This window comes from Podarcis raffonei, chromosome 6, assembly GCF_027172205.1.
Source record: "Podarcis raffonei isolate rPodRaf1 chromosome 6, rPodRaf1.pri, whole genome shotgun sequence".
Lineage (NCBI taxonomy): Eukaryota > Metazoa > Chordata > Lepidosauria > Squamata > Lacertidae > Podarcis > Podarcis raffonei.
This window is the reverse complement of record NC_070607.1, coordinates 29,733,082-29,758,430: the sequence shown is the minus strand read 5'-3', so window position 1 is coordinate 29,758,430 and position 25,349 is coordinate 29,733,082. Positions and strand designations below refer to the sequence as shown.

At 43.0% G+C, this 25,349-nt stretch overlaps 1 protein-coding gene across 1 annotated transcript; it reads right to left on the bottom strand.

Annotated features, from left to right (window-relative positions):
• Positions 1-211: 211 nt before the first annotated feature.
• On the bottom strand, positions 212-25,024 carry SELENOF (selenoprotein F). The gene is made up of 5 exons (XM_053391859.1): positions 24,899-25,024; positions 22,694-22,861; positions 6,127-6,190; positions 1,761-1,810; positions 212-1,160 (listed from the first exon to the last, which is right to left on the bottom strand). Exons 1-5 carry the CDS (start codon positions 24,965-24,967, stop codon positions 1,029-1,031), a joined length of 483 nt encoding a protein of 160 aa, XP_053247834.1. The 5' UTR covers positions 24,968-25,024; the 3' UTR covers positions 212-1,028.
• Positions 25,025-25,349: the final 325 nt, after the last annotated feature.

The window sequence follows — 25,349 nt, the reverse complement described above, 5'->3', positions numbered from 1 at the left end:
CCCGACTGCACGGAGCCATCATCAGGGCAAGCTGTTGAATCTGTACAATCACCGACTAAAAACTGATTCTATACTTAAGCTATCATTCCGTTTTGACAGATATCCCCGTTCTGCAAGATAAAAATCATTCGATAAACTGGCCTATAGCGAAACAGTTACCTTTAAGTGCATTCAGGCAAAATGTTTTGAAGAATGAGACATTCGATACAGATTTTGTGATACAGATTTTATTGCCCTCTCCAACTTTTTCCCCTCCAGGGAACTCATGTCTGTTGAATGAAGGTTAAACCGTGCCAAGAAAGTGCACCTGACCTCAGACCTACACATGCCTTTTGTTAGAGGTTTTAGATGCAGTCATCATTAAAGTGCATTCCCCTAGCATTCTTCAGTCACTGCAGATCACGAGTTCCACCGTCAGAGCAAGACTACAAATGATTTTTTTCTTCTTCTTCCAGAGCAGGCATTCATTATGAGTATTGCAAATAACAGTTCTATAAAAAGGACAGCTGGGAAATACAAAATGCAAAGATGCTAACCGATGTCTCTTTGGGAGGCAGAGAACATATTATTTGGCTCCAACTTCCCATGGCTGTACAAAGAGTGGCAGTGTATTAAAAAAATAAAAAAAGCAGAGTAATCATCTCAATTATTGGGAGCTGACAAATAAAGCTTTGCCAGTAAAAATAAATGGCCCAATTATTACAAATTTCAGTATTTGCATTACATTTGTCTCAAAGCATTTCATTAATGATATCCATCCACTAAGATGAGCTGAAATGTACCAGGACAGGCCATTTGTTCAGCCTGCCAATTTGTCAAATGTGCTGTGCTTGAAGCTTTCAGCTCCTAATGAAAAGATGTTGAGCACCACACAGTATGGGATGGCTCTGAAATTAATGCAGAAGCTGGAATGATTTCCAGGGTTTATCACACTTTGTCTGAGAAGATTACCATGATGAAAAATGATGTGAGAAATAAAAACTTTAAAAAAACCCAAAACATAATAATCAAGATTTTTTTGTTTTGTTTTAGAGGCGCTCTAGCTTTTCATTTAAGAATTCTTCTACGCTGTCTGTATTCCATTTCAGAATACTCAGTTCTTCGGCAATGTTCCCACCGTCATCCAAGAGCTTCAGTACGGGGTCAGAACCACGTACGTACTGCAGAGGAAAGAAATCCAAAGTTACTGTCTGCCTGGATTCAACACATCTGGCAAGCTCAACCTTCACTTTCTTGCTTCCAAAAGTAACTCAGAATTATTGCTATTGTTCAAGTATAAGTTCCAGGCTGAATAAACTGCTGTGGTCAGATATACATTCTGAATGTATGGCTATATAGGGCGATTTTCTGAAACTATGACTAGTGTATGCAAGACTTTGATTCCAGACAGAATGAATTGCCAGCAGCATAGCTATTATTTTAAAAGACAAAATGCACTCAGGGCTGATGAACAAACTCAGTATTGTTGTGCTCCCCATAGTAAGCTAAATCAGTTATTTACAGATCACAGAACTGTAGCGCTGGAAGGGACCGCGAGGCTCATTCTAGTCCAACCACCTGCAATGCAGGAATCTTTTCGCCCAAGGTGGGACTTGAACCCACAACCCTGAGATTAAGCGTCTCCTGCTCTGCCAACTGAGCTGTCCCCTTCCACTGAAAATTTCCACCCATCAGATGCACAATTCACATCTTTCTCCAATACTAAGGTAACATTTGATAGGTTTAAATTCACATTAAAAAAAACAGAAACTAGTACAAACCTTGATCTGCAGTCCCCTGAATAGTTTGGGCTTGTCACTCCTGACGAAAGCTAGAATGTGGAGGCACAGAGAAAGCGTTATTCTAAACAGAATGAGCATTTCTTCTCATGCCTTATAAACAAGATTCAAAGTCGAGATGAAACACAGAAATATGTATAATTGTAGTCTAAAATCTACCATATTGCAGAAAGGAATTGTAGTGCCTGCTATGCCCTCTGCTCTTGCCTGACAGGAACAAGTCATGGCAATACAGAGGGCTGGCTCAAGACATTTTGCTGCTTGAGGCAAAGGACACAATGACACAATTTTGGCACAACTCCCAGCCCCTTTGCAGCCGCTGCCCAAGGCAGCTGCCTTCTTGTATCCTATGGTAGGGCCAGACTTGCAATACCCACTTGTGTCACATATAGACAGCATCTGCAGGAACAAGAACCAGACACTTATTGAACAACCCTTTTCCTGGGTTTATTTTGTGGCACCCCAGATGTGCTGGTAGACTTTTAATATACACAGATCACCAAAGCTAAACTGCAGCGAGAGGTCTAAGCTCTAGTGAATACTTGTTCTACCAGGGAGCAAATGTTGTTAAATGTGCACATGACATTTTGCTTCCCATTCTGTGTCCCCTTGCCCCCACCAGAGTTATTTCACTCACCTGAAGAAGGCACATGTCAGATGCAACTAGGCAGAAACAACCAGCATTTCAAATAAATAAAAACTGTTTTTAATGTTGTGCTTTGAACTGTTGTGACCCACCCCGGGGAGAAAGATTGGAAACAGTCGTACTACACTCTGGACTAATCGTTAGGCTTTCATTATTATTATTTTTAAAAAGGGTGCGATGGAAAAACAGGGTCCCACATTCCTGTTTAATTTGCCCTTCCCTATCTCCTGTCCCTGCATATGTGCAGTGTTAGAAATGGAGATATGAAAGCTAGGAGCTAAATGGCACCTTAAGCTCAGGTTATGGGTGCAACAATGGAATGTCTGGGCGCACTTTTTTATAGCGAGAATGCAAAGCTGAAAATGAATGAGCTGCAGCTAAAATCTTATGTTCATTTTTCACAGGGTCTAGTCCTTCTCCTGCCCACCCCCTTAATATTCTTAAGAGGGTCTCTTCTCCAGTCTTCAGAAAGTAGCTGGAAGTGGGGAGGCAGAAAAAGGTCCTCCTTTCCTTCCACTCTGCAGTTTTAATCAGAAATCTTAGGCACAGTACTGCGCCCAGCGCTCAGAAACGGCTCGTGCTAATGAAATTCCCTGTTGCAAAATGCACCCAGAACAATGGGAGTTTGCTCTTTCTTCCTATATGTCTCTTGTATGACAATAGATCATAGCGGGCAACTTTCCCCTTTTTTTTAAAGGGAAATTCCCTTATTCCGAATAGTACTCCTCGCAAGAAAAGGGGAAAGTTGACAGCTATGCAGTAGCTGCAAAGCTCTGCACTATGGCAGCTGCTGGATGAACACGTCCCTCAGCTGCTCGCCTGAGGCCCACTGTTAAGTTGTCCAGGTGAGCTGCAAGTTGCTTGGTCAAATGTTGGCCTAAAAACACCTAGTGTTTCTAGCAGTTGTGCACACCTCTTTGTTGACACATTTCTGTTTCAGTGGTGCAATGATGTTAGACAGAACAGATCACACTATGCAGAGAACAAAATGAAGCAGGAGGGTAGCGGGGGGAAATCTAACACCAGCTTTGCTATGTTTGATGTCAACTTAAACTATCAGACATATTGTAGCACTGGCAGCTTTCTAAATCTAGTGAAAAATGAATTGAGACATCTTCTGGTTCAAAAAAACACCCTGCAGACAACCTGCTACAGTTTCATTTTCTGATGAGATATTCTCAACATGGGAAGCTTTCCGAGGATGAGTGAGCTTCAAAAGCTCAGAGAAAAAACTGATGCAAGATGAAAACCTATCCGCTAAAGTTCTATTTGTTAGCCCCGAGAGTGTGTGCATATGAAAGAAGAGCAAGGAAACCACCCCAGAAAAGAATCAGCATTAAAATAAGAAATTCCATAAATAACAACATAATTATTATCCATCTTTCACCATCAGTTAAAACCACTGCATTTTTCTGGGGGTACACATACCCCTAAACACTCTGTGAATCTGAATTTGGCTTCATTGAGGGGCAGTATTTCAATATTAGTAGGAAAATGAGAGTACCCCTAAACATTTTTTAAAGAAGAAAAGAACTGGTTAAAACCAACTGCAATGTGCAAAGAGGTGCAGCTACAGCTTGACAAGCAGCACTTCCACTGTGTAATCTCAAATTCCTGGCAACCTGGCTATGAAAGGATAGGGCAAACGCAGCTGCTTGGTCCCCCTACAAGCTACAAATGTGGCTTAAATTATACAAACAGGAAGAGCTGAGATGCAAGAAGATTTTTGTACAGGTGTGCAGAATGCAGGAATGGTCTGCATCCCCATAGAAAGAAAAGTGGGGGGTTAGCTCCACAAAAAAAATGCTGAAGAACCCATCAGGGTGAAGACAGGTCTTACAAGCCACTTCATACAAAGAAAGGGCTGAATGAGGCTTAGTTTAAGGAGCTACTAGAGCCATCTGGGGACGCGGGTGGCGCTGTGGGTAAAAGCCTCAGCGCCTAGGGCTTGCCGATCGAAAGGTCGGCGGTTCGAATCCCTGCGGCGGGGTGCGCTCCCGTTGTTCAGTCCCAGCGCCTGCCAACCTAGCAGTTCGAAAGCACTCCCGGGTGCAAGTAGATAAATAGGGACCGCTTACTAGCGGGAAGGTAAACAGCGTTTTCGTGTGCGGCTCTGGCTCGCCAGAGCAGCGATGTCACGCTGGCCACGTGACCCGGAAGTGTCTGCGGACAGCGCTGGCCCCCGGCCTCTTGAGTGAGATGGGCGCACAACCCTAGAGTCTGTCAAGACTGGCCCGTACGGGCAGGGGTACCTTTACCTTTACCTTTTAGAGCCATCTGGGAAAGGGCTGTAGGTCAGCAGAACATGTTCTTTGCACACAAAAGGTCCCAGGTTCAGTCCATGGCCTTTTGCGTTCAAAGGATGAGGCATGCCCAAGACTGTATAGTGGGGTGGGGAAGCACCAACAGGGTGGCCTCAGGGCTCGCCCCAGACATTCTGGCACCTTAGGTGAGCCACAAACCGGTACCCACGTACCCACCAGGAAAGGTCTACATCAGGAACAAGCAGCACCAAGAGGCTGCTTTTAGAGGGGGCATTTTTTGGGGGGGGGGGAGAGGCAGAGCCAGCTGCAATTAGGTTCTTTTCAAGCCTAGCTGCTATGGGGCAAGGCTGACCTTCCAGGAGGGTGCAACCTCCAGGAGCATCACCTTGGCTTCGATAATAAAGCTGTGGGGGACGAGAGGAAGTGCAGTTATAACTGTAACTTTAAGAAGTTGCACAAAGGATTGCTCCCCCCCCCCATTTCTCCTTGTGCATTATGCCTTTTAGAGTGTGAGCTTGGTCACGATCTTACTACTGATTTTTTTAAGCAGCAAAGAGCAGAATAAAAATGCTTTAAATCAGTGTTTCCCAAACTTTTTGGACTACAACTCCCATCATCTCTAGCCAGCAGGACCAGTGGTCAGGGGTGATGGGAACTGTACTCCAAAAACACCCCATGGAAACCCAAGTTTGGGAAACACTGCTTTAAATAAATGCTTGATAAATAAAAAAAGGAAAGCCACTACCTATCAATCACAGATGATGGGTCAGTTGGCAGAATAGAACTTAAAGCTGCTCCAATTAAGATTCTCTTTTCAAGCATGGCTATGCACATGTGGGTATTTTAAAGCATTGTGAATAATGCACACACAGAAAAAACTTGTGACAAAAGGGGGAAATCCGGTGGCCTTGGACTGCCACCCTCACTCCTTCCTCTGCTTCTGTTTCTATCCTCCACGTATGATGAGCAAGATCTCACCCCCTTCTTCCATCAGGAAAAAAAGACGCCTGCCAGTCAGAAGAGTCATAAAATGACTGCCTTTATTCAGTTCAAAAAGGTTAATGAAGTCCCAAATGTAGGAAGTGAATGTGACATTTTGCATTCACATGACTTGTCTGTTAAAAATGTACTCAAGTGCTCAAAAACAAGGCTAATGAAAACAACAGAGAAAAGTACCTTCAGAAACTACTTTAAAAAAATTAGCAGCTCAATTTTTACTTCACCTAGGGGAAAAAAATATGACATGTGTTTTCCACTGCCCTTTCCTATTACTTGGAGTTCATACGTTTCACACAAAAGTAAGTTGCCATATCTGTGTATATTCACAATAGGACAGGGTTTTGCTTCAGGATCCATGCAAAAAATTCAGGTGCAATGAGGTCTTCCTTTAGGTGATCATTCTTAAATAACTAAAAGGACAAATTACAAATTCACTTACCCTGAACTTGAGGGAACCTCCCCAATTTTCATCCACACACTTCAAGAATTGCCCCTGCATAGAGCTGCAAAAGAACAGAAAAAATATATTTAGGGAAGAAAATACTAAATCAATTAAACAAATGACACAACTAATGTATATATAAGAGGGTTGTAATGTGTCCCTTGAGAAACCCCTTTATTCCTATTGGGTTGCAAAATTATCGCTCTGCTATTCAAAACTCAAAGTCTAATGAAAGAATGATGACCTGCCTAATCTATTCTGAATACAGCATCTATTGGCTTCAGTGAAATTAGGAAGAGAAGTAAGTAAATTTAGAAGAATTGCCAATTTTCCAACCTTCCGTGGCATCACTGTTCAGAATAATAATTCACTAAAAATGAATTCATCTAGGACTCAGCGTTGATAGCCTAAATGCTCCTAGAGCAAATGCGTTGTTAGTCAGTTATTGTTTGAAGGGCAGGACCACAATACCACCAGAATACCACCTATGTGTTAACTTTCCATTTCACAGACCACGAATACATTCTGTAGGCCAAGCAAAGTCACCTATAAGATTGGATGAACCAGAAGATGTACAACTTCATGCAGCAAGGTGAGTTACATCTTCATAAATGTGATGGTGCGCATCCAGTGAAAGTCAGTTGCACTGACATTCTGTTGAAACCAATATCCCCCGCCCAACTGACAGAGCAATCCAAACCTGTGACAGGTAGGTGTTGCTCACAGCAGAAGGTGTGGGCAGGCAAAGGTCTGCTGTGAGCTATGCCAGCCTGGAGCAGGCTTAGCAATAAGGCCTGCTGTAATCCAGTGAATCCCAGTGTGGCTCAGCCCCTCACCACAACAGGGCTTCCCCGTGTTGTGATTCCTGCATTGTAAGGGGTTGGAACAGAGGGCCCTTGGGGTCCCTGTCTCTACAATTCTACGCTTCCATGAAGCGCAGCAATTCTTTCACTCATCTACACTTTTGAGAGGTGAAATGGGGACCTCCAGGCCAGCAGAGCATCTTAACTTGTTCTAGATTGATATATCATCATCATCATCATAATTTATTATTTATACCCCACCCATTTGGCAGGGCTTCTCCAGCCACTCTGGGCGGCTTCCAACAAAATATTAAAATACAGTAATCCATCAAACATTAAAAGCTTCCCTAAACAGGGCTGCGTTCAGATGTCTTCTAAAGCTCTGGTAGTTGTTGTTCCCTTTGACATCTGGTGGAAGGGTGTTCCACAGGGCGGGTGCCACTACCAAGAAGGCCCTCTGTCCGGTTCCCTGTAACTTGGCTTCTCGCAGTGAGGGAACCGCCACAAGGCCCTTGCCGCTGGACCTCAGTATCCAGGTAGAACAATGGGGGTGGAGACGCTCCTTCAGATATACTGGACCAGGCCGTTTAGGGCTTTAAAGGTCAGCACCTACACTTTGAATTGTGCTTGGAAACGTACTGGGAGCCTATGTGGTCTTGGCGGCCGCTCCCAGTCACCAGTCTAGCTGCTACATTCTGGATTAGTTGTAGTTTCCGGGTCACCTTCAAAGGTAGCCCCACAAACAGCACATTGCAGTAGTCCAAGCGAGAGATAAACAGAGCATGCACCACACTGGCGAGACAGTCCGCAGGAAGATAGGGTCTCAGCCTACGTACCAGATGGAGCTGGTAAACAGCTGCCCTGGACACAGATTTGACCTGTGCCTCCATGGACAGCTGTGAGTCCAAAATGACTCCCAGGCTGCGCACCTGGTCCTTCAGGGGCACAATTACTCAGGGAGTCCTCCACACCTGCCTGCCTGCCCCCCAAAACAGTTCCGCTAAATTGTGAACCACCTGAAAGAGTCTCCTGCTTCTGTTTTCCGCAGATGCAATAGTCGCTATCACCACTTGGTAGGCTCAACATTGAGCTCTAACCTGTGTCCGGTCAGATTCAGAATGAGTTATCCGCCACCGGCGCTCTAGCCGTCTCAGCGATTGTTTCATTGCCCTCAGATCCGTGGAAAACCATGGGGCTGTCTGGGCTCCATGCAATCAGAGAGGGCACTTTGCAGCCAAACAGTCAATAGCCCTGGTTAACTCCACATTCCAGTGGGCCACCAGGGAATCAGCTGAAAGGCCATCAACATGGGATAAAACATCCCCTACCACTCTCTGGAAACCATTTGGATCCATTAAGTGGCGGGGGCGGACCATCTGAATCGGTCCCACCTCCTTGCAGTGGGGAAGGGTCGCGCAGAAGTCCAGTTGCACCAGGAAGTGATCTGACCATGGAACTTCTTTAGTTTTGCTTTTACTTAATGTTAGATCACCAACATCCATAAGAGGTGAACACCAGGTCTAAGGCATGTCTGTGGCTATGAGTTGGGCCAGACTTATTCAGGGACAGCCCCATGGAGGCCATGCTTTCCACGAAGTCCTGAGCGGCCCTTGTAAGGTCGTGTCGGCGTGGATGTTAAAATCCCCTAGGACAACCAAACTAGGTGTCTCTAGGAGAACATCCATCACAACCTGAAGCAGCTCGGGCAGGGAATCCTTGGTGCAGCGGGGTGGTCGGTACACCAAAAGGAATCCTGTACTGCCCCTATTGCCCAACTTCCAGAACATGCACTCAGAGAACTGGGTCTTCCTAATTGGATGCCTGGTGCAAACTAATGACTTCCTAAAAATCACTGCAACTCCCCCTCCCAGCCCACAAGGCCTGGGTTGCTGTGCGTAAGAGAAACCTGGTGGACAAGCAGCGGCAAGGACAGGCCCATCTGCTTCATCCAACCAAATCTCTGTTACACATGTCAGGTCAAGTCCTCCATCCACAATCAAGTCATGGATGGCAGTAGTCTTATGAATCATTGGCTTGGCATTGCACAGCAGAACCTTCAACAGCAACAATGGTTATTGCCATTAACCAAAGTTTGCCCCATGCAATACTTTTCATAATTATTAAGACAGAATTCCCATTCTATCTACTCTTTTTGAGCACGATCATTCTGATAGTTAAGAGTTTGTCTGCAAAAGCAAGCAATCTCAGTGAGCCTGTTCATTTACGTATTTGAAGCATTGGTATTTACCTAAATTGAAGCACTGCCAACTTTGTTAAAACCAAGTTTCAAGTCGGATCTGAAATTTTGTCCTTCAATTTGACACCAAAAATTGTGTGGATTGTGACTAATGACTGGGATGAAGAAGTGCTTGTTGTGTGGCCTGCATTAGTCAATTCTTCTTTCCAGAAGAGGAATGAAAAAGGGTGGAATAAAGAAAAAATACTGAAGTTCACAAGACTGTTCATTGTGAATAAGTAAACTCTGAACCATCAGTAAGCATGGACTTCCACTTCAAGAGAAAATAATCATGTTCCTTCAGTTCTAAAAATATATTTGAGAAATTTTCATAAAACTATCTCCAAGTTTTATTTGAAGCTGTTTCAGCTGCAAGAGTCTAGTTAGAATTAATTTAGTAAGCTGAATTTAATCTTCCTGTGCATGTGATTAAGCAATGTCATACTTAAGGTTTCTATGTTTATTTCAGCTTTTCGCATACTCTGACATTTCTAAGTACTCCTTAGTGTACAAGCAACAATTAACCTTTCTCTGGGTATATTTCACCATCTGGATTTACAAGCAAACTGTCAAGTTTGACCCAGAGTGAGTCTAAATGCTTTCTATGCCCTTTGTATTTGTATCGTCTACAAATATTAGTGCTGAGAATTTTCTATCTGGCTTTTCTCAGGATGACTGGCAACAATTTTGCTGCTGAAAATTCTTCTCTGCTAATTATTATGTCAAACATTCTCCAAGTAATATCTGTATGCTGGACTATTAACAAAATATTTGACAGCTATTTTATAAAAACCAAGACTTCAACTGCAATGGCATTTCGCACTGACAAATGACAGCTTGAGTTTTTATTGACACTTGCAAAGAGTCAAGGCCAAGTGATAATTCTAAACCACTTGAATCCATGTAAAGGTAAAGGTAAAGGGACCCCTGACCATTAGGTCCAGTCACGGACTGCTAGGTTGGCAGGAGCAGGGACCGAACCACAGCAGCTCACCCCGTCGCGGGGATTCGAACCACCGACCTTCTAATCGGCAAGCCCTAGGCTCTGTGGTTTAACCCACAGCGCCACCCGTGTCCCTTGTAATTAGCAAAAATTCCAATTTTCTTATTCAAATTCCAAATAGCAAAGCAGAAAATACTAGCAGAGGAATAAGTAGCATGTAAGCCAAGTAACAGGTAGCACTGGAAAGCAACATTTATCACTCAGAAACTGAAAGTACACACATTTATCTGAATTAATCCACAAAATAAATGTACAAGTAAATATAAGCACACATTTGAGAATTTACACATCAATTAAAGAACTTTAGCCTTCCATATGTTGCTGGACTCCAACTTTCATCGGTTTTGGTTAGCATGAAAATCTCCTGACTAAAATTCTGGTAAATATATGGCTAGTATGTAACGTAAAAGACAACCCGTTACCAAAGGAGCTACCATTTTGGTTTCTGGGAAAGAGCAGGCAAACAGAGACAAATGGGAGGAGTTGCATAATTGTTTTTTACTTATTATTTTTTCTATGTTTTTAGGTGTTCTTCATTTTATCCATAAGCCGGATAAAATGAAGCTATATGAATGCCCAAAATCCATGTTTTACTCCCAGCTGCAATGGTCATGGCAGGCAAATACTGAATAAAATTCCAAAGTTTCATTTGCAATAATGATATGACAACTGGGGAAAACCGGGGGGTGGGGGGGGGGAGAGAAGGATCATTATCAATTGATACTGTCATGAGCAAGATGAGAATCTGGCCCAATGAACAATTACCACTACTTTGATAGAGCCTCTGGCAGTAGCCCAGAGACATAAAGGCTGCATAGAACTAAAAATAAAAGTCAAAATCCTTAAAGCTGACAGCTGCATTTTAATTAGTGTAACAGAATGAAACAGACTTTAAAATGAAGTGAAATCAGGTCACTCAAAGTAAAATCAGCCCAAAGCACTAAATGCATTCTATTATCAATTCCTCTGAACTGCATGGCAACCCAGATAAAGTTATTCTCAAAGATCCGCGCCGTTCAAATATTTCTACCTCTTTTATCTCTTTGCTACACAAAATAGGTTTTTGAAAGTGAATAGTTACTGGAAAAGTGGATTTATCAAGTTATTGTAAAAAGGATTTTCATATACTGGCATATTAGCCTTGGTAGGATGGGGAGCAATTTTTCTGCTTACATGCGTTGCTTAAACCCCACATTTTCCACACCCCAGCCCACCCCTTCATACGCTTTTCTGGCACTCCGGGGTCTGCTGCCATGCTCCCAATTCCACAGTGCCCCCCACCCCAAAGTTGCCAACTTCCCACCAATATGATAAACACCCACAGATGCTGCCCTGGTGCTCTCAATAGAACTATTTTGGGTGAGCAAACAGAAGGGTCTTCCTAGCACTGCTTTTGAAAGTGGCTCCAGTGTGTTCTTTTCCTCTGCAGGCTGTTTAACTCCTGTAGCTCTAAGGCCAGAGAATAGACAAAAGGGCAGTTGCCATCAGCACTGCATTATGGAAAAAGCAGAATGCAAATGGCAACCGTTCATTCTGGCTCCCTCTGCCCTTTTCTGAGAAGTGTGTGCATACAGGAGAACGTGAAAGCACTGAATGGGGTTCAAGCAAATGGGCAACACCCCTCCCACTTTTTTTTTAAAAAAGGCGCAAGGGTGTGAACATGTCCAACAGGGGAACAAGTCTGACAGCTTAGTTAACTGCCCAAGACAAGCAGCATTATGTGTAAGGTTTAAAGGAGTGTACATGTGCATATAAGAGAACACACTCAGAGCCAGAACTTTGCTTTCCATTTCCCTGCTGCTCTTTCTGCTACCAAAGAAAGAGGCTGCCATTCAGCTTGAAAAGCCAGCTGTCTTTGGCTGCAGAACTCTTAGAGCAAAAGCTGTAAGAGGAAACTGTGCAGGGAAGAGGAAGAACCACGTCCTCCTTATTTGCTTGGGATTTGGCCACGTTATGTCTATACTGAGTTGGGTTCCCATAGTTCAAAAAGTAGAAATCTGGACACAAAAGTTTTGGCAAAAATTGAGCTATTTTTAAGGGAAATTGCCAAAAACGACACTGCCAACATGGGTTGCTTTACGTCCGGATTTCCCCAGACATTTAAGCGATTTCCATCCAGACACAGCTGTATTCCGGCTATGTCTGGGAAATTCTGGACGTATGGCAACCCTAATACTGAACCTTTTACATCTTCATTGCTTGCTATATTTCCAGTGAAATGAAGGCAAGAAACTGAAAGTTGCCTAAAATATATATATAAGAAAGGGTAGGGGGATTCATTTTTAGCGGCGTTCTTGTTTCCTTGAGCTCTTCTGCAATTATCTGGAGAGCCTTGGTCCACAGAGCTGAACAACCGACCAAATGTCACAGTTCCAAGCGCAGCAAGCAAGTTAGCTTCAGGCATACCCTGCAGCACAAATCTCCCTGGAAAGCAAGCTCAAGGAAGACATCACACTAATCTGACTGCTGACTAATGCATAAAAGGAAAAATATTTTAAAGCCACCAACATGTTAAAGAATTGTTACATCAACATCAGAACCATCTTCCTAAATCGAAAATGATTAAGACTGGGAAGGGGAGGGAGGGAAAATACAGTGGTACCTCGGGTTACAGACGCTTCAGGTTACAGACTCCACTAACCCAGAAATAGTACTTTGGGTTAAGAACTTTGCTTCAGGATGAGAACAGAAATTGGGCGGGGGTGGTGCGGCGGGAGCAGCGGGAGGCCCCGTTAGCTAAAGTGGTGCTTCAGGTTAAGAACAGTTTCAGGTTAAGAACGTACCTCCGGAACGAATTAAGTTCTTAACCAGAGGTACCACTGTATAAGGTAACTTAAAATCCAGATGCTGCAGACACAGGACATAGGCTGTATTCTATATACAGTGGACCCTCCGGATACAAACTTAATTCGTTCTGGGGGTCTGTTCGCACCCCGAAAATTATGTAGAGGTGCGCTTCTGCACACGGTGCAATTGAGTGCATCTGTGTATGCGCACGCGGTTTGCTGCGGCTGTAACCCGAAGATTAAGTATCCAGAGGGATATGTCTACAGAGGTATGACTACATATTCTATATATAAAAAAGGTAAAGGACCCCTGACAGTATAGCTATGATCAAACTGTCCTCCCGACATACCAGCAGTGATTATATTTCATTGTGGCAACAAGCTGTTGCACCTCATGGGGTGCCACCCAATAATGCTGTTCAATCTTTGGGAAGGAAGGTTTCTACTGAAGAGGTAGCTGAAAGCTCCATATGCAGGATCAGACCACAACCACTGGGATTCTGACCAATGACTGTAACATGCCTGTTGGCCCAAGAGCCAGTAGTACCTGAAGCCATATGAATAGAAAAATTGCTACCCTGGTCTCCTTTGAAAGGAAGGAAATTCAATAACTAAATAAATAATACCAAAGTTAGGGGTTCAGTCCACCAGGCCCGACCATCTTCTGTTACAATTGTTTCATATTTTTCTGGCTCTACTGTAGTACAGGCAACCCCCTAAATACATTTATCAAAAGTTAAAACAACAGCAATGAGCATTATCCTCCCAATAAATGTCAATATCTTGTACCATATAAAATAGTGTTTCCCTCTATAAAAGGTTGCAGAATGGCAATTTCCTAAAAAAAACCCTTGTATTAAGAAACTTCCTCCAACTTAACCAACAGCCATTTAAGTCAGGGCTGCTAGTTTTGTAGTCCACCCCCCCCCCGGTGAATTTATGTTCTGTTTTCCAAAATTAGACTTCTCTTTAAGATTACTTGTTTTGCCATGGGTTATTCAGAACATTTGCACCTGCCAAAAAAACCTTATTATTTATTGCTTGGTGTGATGCTACTTAAGAGATAGTTCTTAAGGAGATGAATGCTGTGCCAAAAAGGAAAGAGGCGCACATATCTTCTATTAAGTTTCTACGGCATACACAGCCCAGCTCAGGCATGCTACTTATGTGTAAGACCTACACATTTGTGGGGACAAGCTCATACTAAGTTCTGCCACCACTCCATGAGCACTGCTATCCCCTTTATGAGTTTATGGATCCTTATTCAATTCAGAAGCCTGATAAATTGCTCTTCATTAGTACACCACCACCTGGATATAAATTTGCAACAGAAAAATGACAGCTACTGTGAACTAGTTCATCAAGTGTGAAGTCATACCCAAGACCGGGCCCTTATGAAAAGCATGTTGAATCACCTAGATCAACTCCAGGTTGCTCCAAGGCTCAGCTCACATATGCATCAACACCATCTGATTGCTCTCAGTACGTAATTCAGACATCACAATAAACAATGATTTATCATGATGGGAGCAAGACTAGCCTCTCTCTGCTGTTCCATGTTCCTGCCTTGACCACCAGTGCAGCTGTGACAAAGAGTCAGTAAGTATTCGCTTCTGATTCCCAATTAGCCAGGGACATAACCATATTTATCTGGTCATCTCTCATTTGGACTACTGCAATGCGCTTCAAGTGGGGCTACCTTTGAAGGTGACTCAGAAACTACAATGAATCCAGAATGTGGCAGCTAAACTAGTGACTGGGAATGGCTGCCAAGACCACATAACACTGGTCTTGAAAGACCTATATTGGCTCCCAGTACGTTTCTGAGCACAATTCAAAGTGTTGGTGCTGACCCTTTAAAGTCCTAAATGGCCTTGGCCCAGTATATCTGAAGGAGTATATCCACCCCCATTGTTCAGCCTGGACACACCAAGGGCCTTTTGGCAGTTCCACATTGCAAGAAGTAAAGCTACAGGGAACCATGAAGAGGGCCTTCTCAGTAGTGGTGCCCACCCTGTAGAATGCCCTCCCTTCAGATGTCAAGGAGATGAGTAATTATATAACATTTAGGAGATATCTGAAGGCAGCCCTGTATAGGGAAGCTTTAAGGTTTTATTATGTTTTTATATATGCTGGAAGCTGCCCGGAGTGGCTGGGACAACTCAGTCAGATTGGCGGGGTACAAATAATAATAATGACACTAATAATAATAATAATACCCTATACAGTGGTGCCCCGCAAGACGAATGCCTCGCAAAACGAAAAACGCGCAAGACGAAAGGGTTTTTCGGATTTTGCGTCGCTTCGCTAGACGATTTTCCCTATGGGCTTGCTTCGCAAGACGAAACGTCTTGCGAGTTCTTGCGAGTTTGTTTCCTTTTTCTTAAAGCCGCTAAGCCGTTAATAGCCGCTAAGCCGTTAATAGCCGCTAATAGCCGTGCTTCGCAAGACGAAAAAACCGCAAGACGAAGAGACTCGCAGAACGGATTAATTTCGTCTTGCGAGGCACCACTGTACTGTAGTGTACCATAACTATGGTTTGCTGAAATGAGTCTGCTTCATAAACCATGGTTTGAACTGGGCATATTTCAACCAAAGCAGCTGTGCTGGGGGAGAAGGAGGAAAGCATGGGAGCCAGAATGGGAACCACGCACCACAAAAGTGATTTGTTGTGATGTCCAAATGCAGCCAATGACCATTAGCTGAGCTACAACCCTTTCTCATATAGCTCTGCTAGGGCTGTCGTCCCCAAAATCTCAAGCAAGGCCCTTAAGTTCTTGTTTGCCATCCATGAAAGTGGAGATGACAGCAGCCACCTGCACAAAGACATCACTTGGTTTTAAGAAAAAACACTATTTGTAAAAGTTGACTTGGAATATCTTTAGATTGCTGCTCTTTTGGTGGAAATCTTCCCGTTTTTACAAAAACACAAAGTGATAATTTAGTAAATAAGAGATGTTACTGACAATGGTATGTAATAGCTTTGCTAAAATTGCTTCAGTGGGTTCTACAGATTTAGGAGCACTATGCATTTTTATATGCAACTTTAGTACAATTCACAACCAAAACATAAGAGCGCCCGGCTTCTCCTAACAATCATATTTACCTGCAATTAAGGACACAAGCTTCTTTGATTCAATCAGATGATATAGGGTAACAGACACTCCTAAGTGCAGCTATTTTCAGCAACTGCAAAATGTTGGCAATTTCTTCTACTACTACAATTTCATGCACAGTTACCTTCGCCTCCATTTCATCTTTCCGTGTTTCAGAAACCAGCATCATTCTGCACTGGCTTACAACGTGCAGCTGTCTAAAGTAATGCTGCTAAAGCAACTTTCTGAATTAGTCTGAAATTGGATACAGGATTTCCGGACGCTGAAATTCGTCAGTGCATTGTTTGGAGCAAATTTGCCAGTGTTAGGACAATACTTTGTAACTGTTTATTGCTACTGCAATATTTTCTTCTTTGCATGGAGCAAAGGGCATTTCAGTATAAGAGGATAAAGCCTTGCCTTCACTAACATCAATGGAAAATTGCTAGTACTTACAGGGTCAACACCTCAATCCAGCTGCAGTCCTATGTGGCATTAAGTGCAATTAGTTGTACAAGACTATGGAGACACTCAAGTATGTATGTGATTTATGCCCACAGTTCTTCACAAAGCATGTGTGAGGAAGCCTGTTCATATGCACAGATCACTGGAATGGGGCATATTTGGTATACAAAAACAGAGTGGAAATGAAGTACAGGGCAGATAGGCCTTGAACCTGCAGTGATCCAAATAATTCATAGTAGGAAGTATGGATTTAACTGCACCTTGCTTTTTGTTTAGAAGGCTTATATTTTCTTGATAGCCTTACAAATGTAATCAAATACAGTCTTACCTTGGTTTCCGAATGGCGTATTTCTCGAACATTTTGCCTCCCGAACACAGCAAACCTGGAAGTGACTATTCCGGTTTGTGAACTATTTTTGGAAGTTGAATATCTGATGGGGCTTCCAATTGGCTGCAGGAGCTTCCTGCAGCCAATCAGAAGGCGAACTTTGATTTCTGAAAGTTTCTGAAGTTGAACAGACTTCTGGAATGGATTCCATTCGATTTCCAAGGTACGACTGTAATAGTTTACTTTAAATCTGCTTTTTGAGGAACTCTTATCTCCGTGGTATAACTGCTTTTATTGGTCTTTAACTGTTTCCATATGGTGCACTCTGGGACTGCTTAGTGATGAAGGGTGGTCAAACAAGTATTTGAAATGAACACTTTTTCATTAAAAAACCTTAGGACTGTATTCAATTAAATCCTTGTGCAAATGCAACTTCTGCTTACACAGCAGGGCTTCGCTCCCTCTCCTCCCCCATCATGTGTACCCTCCCCTTGCATTCTCAGATCTGATCCAAAGGGCTCGGGTAACCCCCCAGAAAAAATTTGAGAGAGGGAGAAGGAGGGTGCAGAAGTCCTAGTGGGCAAGTGGAAGTCTCTTTGCTAGAACAAGGATTTACTTAGTGCTACGCTGAACACAACCCATTATCTCTTTCCATGGAAGAATAATTTCTTCAAATATTAGTACTGTCAATTATTTCTCAAAAGTGTGCTGGAGGATTTCATTTATTAAAAAGATTTACAGTTGAAAGCCTCCATGAGCTTTGTGCTGCTGTGCTAAGTCAAGCCAAGGTTTATCACATCATGTGTTGTCCAAACTGGGACTAGTGGTTAACTCTTGACTTACCACAAGCTGTAGTCAAAGAAGAGCGCTTAACCAAGAGCCTGGTTCAGATGACATGCTAAGCTAAACTATGATTTAGTGTGGCAGCAAAAAGGCCATGAGAGGGCCAAAGTACTATGAACTCCATGTTCTCAGTAAGCCAAGGCCATGTGAACTAGGTCTAGGTGAACAGCTCTCTGACAATTTAAGCCTTAGCATAAAAGGCAAGCCAAGCACACTTACCAGGAAGAAAGTTCTACTCAGCTCAGCAGAAATTACTTTCAAGTAAACATATTTAGGACAGCCAAGATTTACCCGATAAATTTATAAATAATAATTATAAAACTAACATTTTTTTTAAAAAAAAGAGATTATGGCAATGATCCACAGAACTAATTCAGCCTGGCAGGCTTTTCCATGTGTCCGCACAGCATCCTCCCCAGCCACACCTCTTTGACCTCCCCTATGACCAGACCCAAAGATCCACTGTGCACCAAAGCAGTGTTGGGAGAAAACGCCCTGGGGTGTCTGTAGCCCCCATTCCTCTTGACGTACCCCGGTGAGCGTAGCTCTGGAAAAGGCATTCCCTTCTCCAGGGCGCTCCCAGCGACCTACAGCAGCTGGTGTACAGTAAGCACACTATCCTTCTGGCTTAACACAGCAAGAAGTTAGAGACATTGTAGTTCTAAACTACTAATTTATTTACAGACTATACAGACAAGCAATCATGGTGCTCTCTCTTAACTCCGAGAGCAGAGGAACCCACAGCATAAAAGTGAAAGCACAGTTTTACAGTCTCATTCCGGAAGAGAGACAAGCCTGTCTTCCCTTCTCATGCTCCTCACAGACAGGCGTGTGAATCACACAAATCATACAATGCAGCTTCGGAGGACTGGTTTGCTAACAAGCAGATCAGCAGCCTCAACTGGTAGCCGGCAGCCTCTGCTGCTTCTCTCACTGTAGTTCCTGAAGAACCCGTCTTCTGTGTCCCTAAAAAGCACACCCTGGTTCTCTGAGAGTGATCATAAATGACCAAAACAGCTCGGCTCCCTTTGCCATCTTTTGCTTCTGTAACCTGAACTCATCCTTCTTTTGGCGGTGACTAGAGCTGCAGTTAATCTTCAGGCAGCAGAAGTGGGAGAAGGATGATTCTCATGATGAGAACAAAGCATTTTTCTTCTACAATTCCTTCTTCTCTCCTCCCTCCCCTCTGTCTCCAAGTCACAGAATCATAGAACTGGAAGGGACCACAAGGGTCCAGTCGGGCACATTAGGGTGCTCTGCTTGAGTATTTGATAAATTACAGCAAGCCCATGTAAGAAGCCACTTCAGCAACCGTAGCTGTCATGAAACAATGGACTCTTATAAGAAATATCCCCTCTTACTCAATTTGTAAGAGTGTTAATTATGCTTGTTACTCTCTTGATGCTTGCTCTGACCAGCCTGACCTCATATCATCAACTTTATTGAATTAGCACTTAGCAAGGCCTCTTTCAAGTCAAACGTGATTTGTTTTAAAACCTTCTTAAAACAATACAGTTCACAGAGCGGAATGGAGGACCAACCCAGAAAGGCATGGGAGTCAGGGAGTGTGAAAGGTCAGCAGAAATGCACTTGCACGCTCTCAGTCATCCGTTTTGATTAACCTTAAAGTCCTGACTGTTCACCATTTGTAAAGCATGCTGTTCTCTGGAACAAAGCCGCACTGTTGTCGTTACTGCAACCACGGCATGCTTGTTCTTTCAAAATTTCCTAAAGCGCTCCTGGAAATAGTCAGAGCAAAAATATCTGGTGGCAATTTCCAGTCCCAAAATTTCCCCCAATGTGCAACATAGGAGCACTTATGCTGTGATTTGGTTGGTCAGAGGGGTGTGTGCATGCATAGCAGTCTCTGTATCCACTGATTTTGTTCTAGAATAAAGATGAGAAATGCAGGTGGGAGCAGCCAGCGGGGAGAAAAACATCCCTCTGTAAGCCATCAGTTCAGACCTTTGGCATGAAAAACTGATGGCCCTCAGGTGTTGGTATGTAGGAAGTGGGTGGGGAGAGAGAAAAAAGAAAATTACCAAAAGGAACGGAAGTAATCCACAAGAGGAACAGGAAGCAAGGAAGCTCTGTACACTGGATTCCTCAGAGTCCTCAAGAGAGGAGAGCGGGAAGCTTTCCATGCCACATATGCCAGATGAATTGGTATGCCCGTGGTAAAAAGGGATGAATAAGTATGGATAACTGTTTGCTCAAACTTAATTCTTCTTTCTAATCAAAACAACTCATTCTGAAGCTGAACGAGTTGAAGTTGCACCCAACAATGCAGTGATTCTAGCTAAGATCCCCACATCTGAATTAAGTGAAGGCACTTGGATATAAAGCAACAATAGATTATCTGCAAAGGCCAATGTTTCCTTCTGTTGCTCACAGGACATTTGTTTGATAAAAACTGTCAGGATTCAGTTCTTGAAAATAATGAAGATGGCAGATAGTCTAGTCTCATGCCTCTTTTCAAGATAAAATATTCAGAGAAGCTTCCATTTGTAAGTAATGCAGCTCTGAAGTCTCTATAAATAAGTTCTTCATGACAAATGCTGCTCCCTGGAGCAGAGGATTTCTGAAACACTGAGCATACAATTGAAGGGCACTTGATTGAAGACCTTCCCTGAATCAACAGGAATACCCAAAGGGCACCCTCAGTATAATGAATATGGAGAACTCATCTACTAAAATTAGCAGGTTAGATGTTGTTGATTCTCAGTGGGAATAAATTGGGACACACACACCCTAGCTAAATGACTGCTGCTTAAATGACGATGTATACAAGTAGAAGAGGAGAGAGCACGCGTGAAAATCCACAGGAAATGCAATTATTGCAGCAATTTAAAACGGAAAAATTCTTCAGATTAGCTCATTCCCCCCTCAACTTGCATACTGTCATTTTTTCTATGTTAGAAGAGCAGCTGTACTTTGTCGTCACTGATAGCAGGGTGGAGAATTGGAGTCAGAGGGAATGCATCTTCCAAGTCCAATTCACATGCCACTTCTGGTTTGTGAAGGGGCAGCCCCAGTTTGCTGTTGAAGTGATCCTGGGGTTGGTGACAGAAGTTGGCATCAGAGGACATGTGTTTTCTGGGCCCAAACCCTCCTTTGCCACTCCCCATTTGCTTCCTGTTCACTTTCTGCAAAATGAATTCTAGCCTATGGATATTTTAGTTTAATAGTATTGGGGTTTAACACCAAGGATTTAAAAGGGTTTTTTAAAACATACCCAATGAGCATCTCTAGTATTTGATTCAATTACTTTTCTGAACAGCTACTTCCATAGAAGTGTGAATGAATGAATATACTATATACTTTCTAGCACAGGAAGCTATTTCGGATTCCATATTTGAAATAATTATTTACAATTACCTATAGCTTCCCAAATCCTTTTGGGGAAAACATCTCCACAGATTGTTTGAGCTGCAAGATTAGAATTCTCTTCCCTTTTTTAATGTGCAGGTCTTTCTTCTTAGATTATATGCTGTGTGCAATTTTAATATTTGTGCAGTACCAATTTTAGCCAAATAATACAAATATATTCCCAAGATTTCTGTAATTCCATGATAGCATCCTGTAGAGTCTGCAAGCAGTAGAATTTTCATAAGACATGTAGATTTCCCAAAATTCATTCAAAAGCACAAAATACCATGTACTGTAACAAAAAAAATCCAGTCAGTTGGTGTTCTAGAACCAGTGGCTTCATTAAGTCTTAACAGCCTGATGGTTTCAACCTCTATTCCTTGCTCATATAACAGCAAGACTTTTAAAAAATGCTTATCCAAGGTATTTCTGATGCTCTCAAAGTTGATTACTTTTTGTAAAACTGTTCAACAAACATTTGGAAATTTCAAAATGAGAATAGATTTCCCAAAGTATAAATCAGACCCATTGGACTCATTAACTTTGTGGAGGTTTGTTTTGCAGATATTAACCTGAGCAACACAATCCTTTCAGGCACTACATCTATTGCAAATATTGCTTGGTCAATCGAGCACAGGATGTACAGGAAGGTCACTTCTGTGCAAAGACTCCATTACTCAATTTGGAACCCCATGTGCAGATCGATGTGGACAGACATCTGCACACTTGTATGGCAATGCATATTTGGATGCAGGGCTTCTGATGGAGCCTTCTTTAACGATATCATGTGAATAGGAATGTCAATTTGCATCTATATTGCAAAGCGGATGCTAATTATTATATTATGGTGTCTGTGTATTGCTGAATGCTATTATGTATTTACATTGGAACCAATAAGTATAGGTACTCAAAGCACAGCATTAGGAATTGAAAATGGAACCTCACTTGGCCCCACACAGAGTTTTGGGTGGTTGTTGTTATCAACAAAACAGTACAAACAGAACAAGAACTCTTCACATTTTGTGCAAGGCATAAAACTGCCGGTATCCCAATGCCTTTATATAAATTTATGGTGTGAGCAGATTTGGATTTACTGTGTCCAGTTCTGATCACGACAGCTCAGAAAGAATATTGTAGAGACAACAAACTACACACATACACACCACACAAGGGGTGGGAAGGAAAATGACCACAGAGCTGGAACTTTTCCCAATTCCCCCATCCATCTTGGCAGTAAACCAGTATATAAATTGACAAATACATAGTTATAATACTAAAACAAGCCCTTTTACCAAACCCCTTAACTGAAGTCAGTGATATAAAATTAATATTTCTGCAATTGTGAAACTGCCCACCCTTTCCCTCACTAATTGTGCATTTCCCTTCTGTTCAAGCCTGCAATATACCTCAATTTTTCAAGATGCAGAAAGCAGACAGAAGATAGAGAGGGTTGTGACATTCATGAATTAAGGGACTCAATCACAGATAACATTAAGAGAAGAACCATGTCAACAACCGGTATTAAAATGGCTGCTAAAAAAATACAATAAAACAATTAGCTTTAGGTCTGGAATTCATTCATGTTAACCCACTTTAAATAATAGTCCTGGTCTTCAAATCTAATTATTCAACCTACCTTTCTGGTTTCAGATTGGGCTTCTTCTTGGCAGCACTTTCTGCAGAATGGCTCTAGCTCATTTAAGCCAAACTGGCTAAGAAGGTCACAAGAACTGCACAGCAAGTTACTGGAGAAGCCCAGCTCTCTGCAGGCCTCTGATGATAATTCTGCTCCATATACTGATGCCTAAAAGCAATTAAGATTTGTACAATTCACTTAAAAATCTGAATGAACAACCATACCATTCTAAAGTGTAACAAACCATCACTTCATAACACAGCTTTTTCTTTAAGGAGTTGAGCTCACTTCATCACTGAAAAATCTATGCAATGGCACTTAGCTGAAGATATGTACAAAGTAAGATCACAAACTGTAAAACAAAACAGCACAAAGTGCATACCTAAATGCTAGCCATAAACACAAATAGGAATATAATGTATTACAGTGACAATGCTAAATACAAGTTTGATTTAGCACCACTGGACACAATGTGAATTAGTTCCCAGAAAAAGTGCATTTAAAGTGCTGTAAATTATTAAAATAGGGGAATGAGTGCATGGTGTTACAAGTTGAAGACTGTAAAGAAAACAGGCTTTTGACAACCCCCGTATTATGGATTAACATAATTTAAACTGTTCAGTTAACACATATTACAAATTTGTGGTAACTCTTCAGAGCTAGAGGAGAACAAAAGAAAGACAGGTAATGCTGGCATTTTGGTTTAACAGCTACTCCAAGTTGCTAAACTAAATTGATACTTTGTTCTTAATTTTTTCTCATTTCAAAAACAGTCACTAATGCCTTACAATGTTCACAAGTTTCATTGATGTCTATAGTATCATGACAGCTGATGATGAGGGCGGAGCGGGGAGAGAGTGAGGTCTATTTTAAAAACACAAAATGTCCAAAGATTTCAACTTTGCTCAATGTTCAGAATTGGCATCCATTCATTTTTTAACCGATGAACTTACGATAAAAAACAACAACCCCACACTGCAAAGCAGGCTATGCTGAGTGAGCTTTATAGCTAAGAAGGGCTTCGAACCTGGGTCTCTTAGAACGTAACACGCAGTGTTCGAAACTCCCATCGTTCTAGGTGCATGATGCAACTGGAAATTTCATTAGCACAATCTGTTTCTGAGCTCCAGGAGCAGTACTGCATCTATGATTTCAGATTAAAACTGCAGTGGAAGAAAAGGAGGATTTTTTTCTGCTTCCTGGCTTCCAGCTTCTCTCTGAAGACTGGAGAACAGACCCCTTAAGAATATTAGGGGGGTGGACAGGGAAAGGACTAGAGCACATGAAAAATGAACATAGAATTTTAGTTGCAGTTCATTCATTTCCAGCTTTGTATTCTAGTTATAAAAAAGTGCGCCCAGACATTCTGTTGTTGCGCCCACAACCTCGGTTTAAGTTGCCATTAAGCTCCTCACTTTCATATCCTGTTTGTAACACGTAGACTTGAATCTCAGCCATTACGGGTTACATTGGTAACTGCTACTGGCTTGAGCAGTTTCCTTCCATGGGGCGTGTTTCTAGGTTATTGCACACATTCGCATATCAGCCACGGCATAAGCTTTCTAATACACGATCTGCAGCGAGGCTAACATTTCAAGGGGGAGAGAAAAGGACGGCCAGTTAAACCAGGGAGATATCTATATATACATGGGCGTAGGTTTTTTGGGGGAAGACTGAAAAAATCGTTGCGTTCGCCCAAATCGCCTGTTGCTTCTGTTGCTTTTTTTTGGGGGGGGGAACCACAGTTTGTTCAATAATTTTTGAGGGTCTGCCCCCCCCCGCTGCACCCATGTCTATATGCACACACACAATTCTTTTCTTTAAGCTAGCGCTCCTGCACGGTGGAAGGTGAGAAAACCAAAGGGAACAAATCCGCAATTTGAACCTGCGGCTGTTTATTCAGAAACAGATGTCTCACGCTTGGGCGTAGCCAAGGGGTGGGGTGGGGGCAAGGAGGGGCAGCTGTCCCCCTAAAAATCAATAAAAATACATAGCTAATTGAGGTTCTCCTCCCCCCTAACAAAAGGCCTGCCCGCCCCCAACAAAAATCCCGGCTACGGCCATGGTCCCAGGTGCCACGACAAGCAAGCAGACAGGCCTGGTCTGGTTTTGGGTCCAAGTGACTCCGTGTCTCCTCACGGTTCCGTCCACTCCCTCACGCGGAGCCCCGTCGCTCCCGATCCCCGGTTTTAAGACTCCCCTTACCGCCTGCCACGCCGCCAGCAGCCACACCCAGCAGCGCCCGAACCCCATTGCTCCTTTCCCCACCGCCATGTTGGCGCCCCAACCGACGACGGCACCAACGGAAATGCCTTGATAGCCCCCCTCCAACCGGCAAGGCGTCAAAACCCCGCCTGATCGGAAGGAAACAGTAAAGTGCCGCTCAGGCGCTCCCATAACCATCAAGATGACTTCTAAGAAGAGCAAGAAGGGGAAGAGTTGGGGTGTTTTTGTGGTGCTGCTGGGCCGCTTCAAAACCTTTGAAAATCTGGGGCGCTTCTTCTCAGGCAGTTCCGCAAACACCCGAGCGGGGGCCTCTTGCGCTACGAAACACGGGAAAAGGAGCAAAGGACCTCGGCCAATGAGACCGCGACGAACGGCCTTTTCGCACCATCCAATCCCTTCGGGGCGGGGGCGGGGGGTGGGGTGGAAGCGG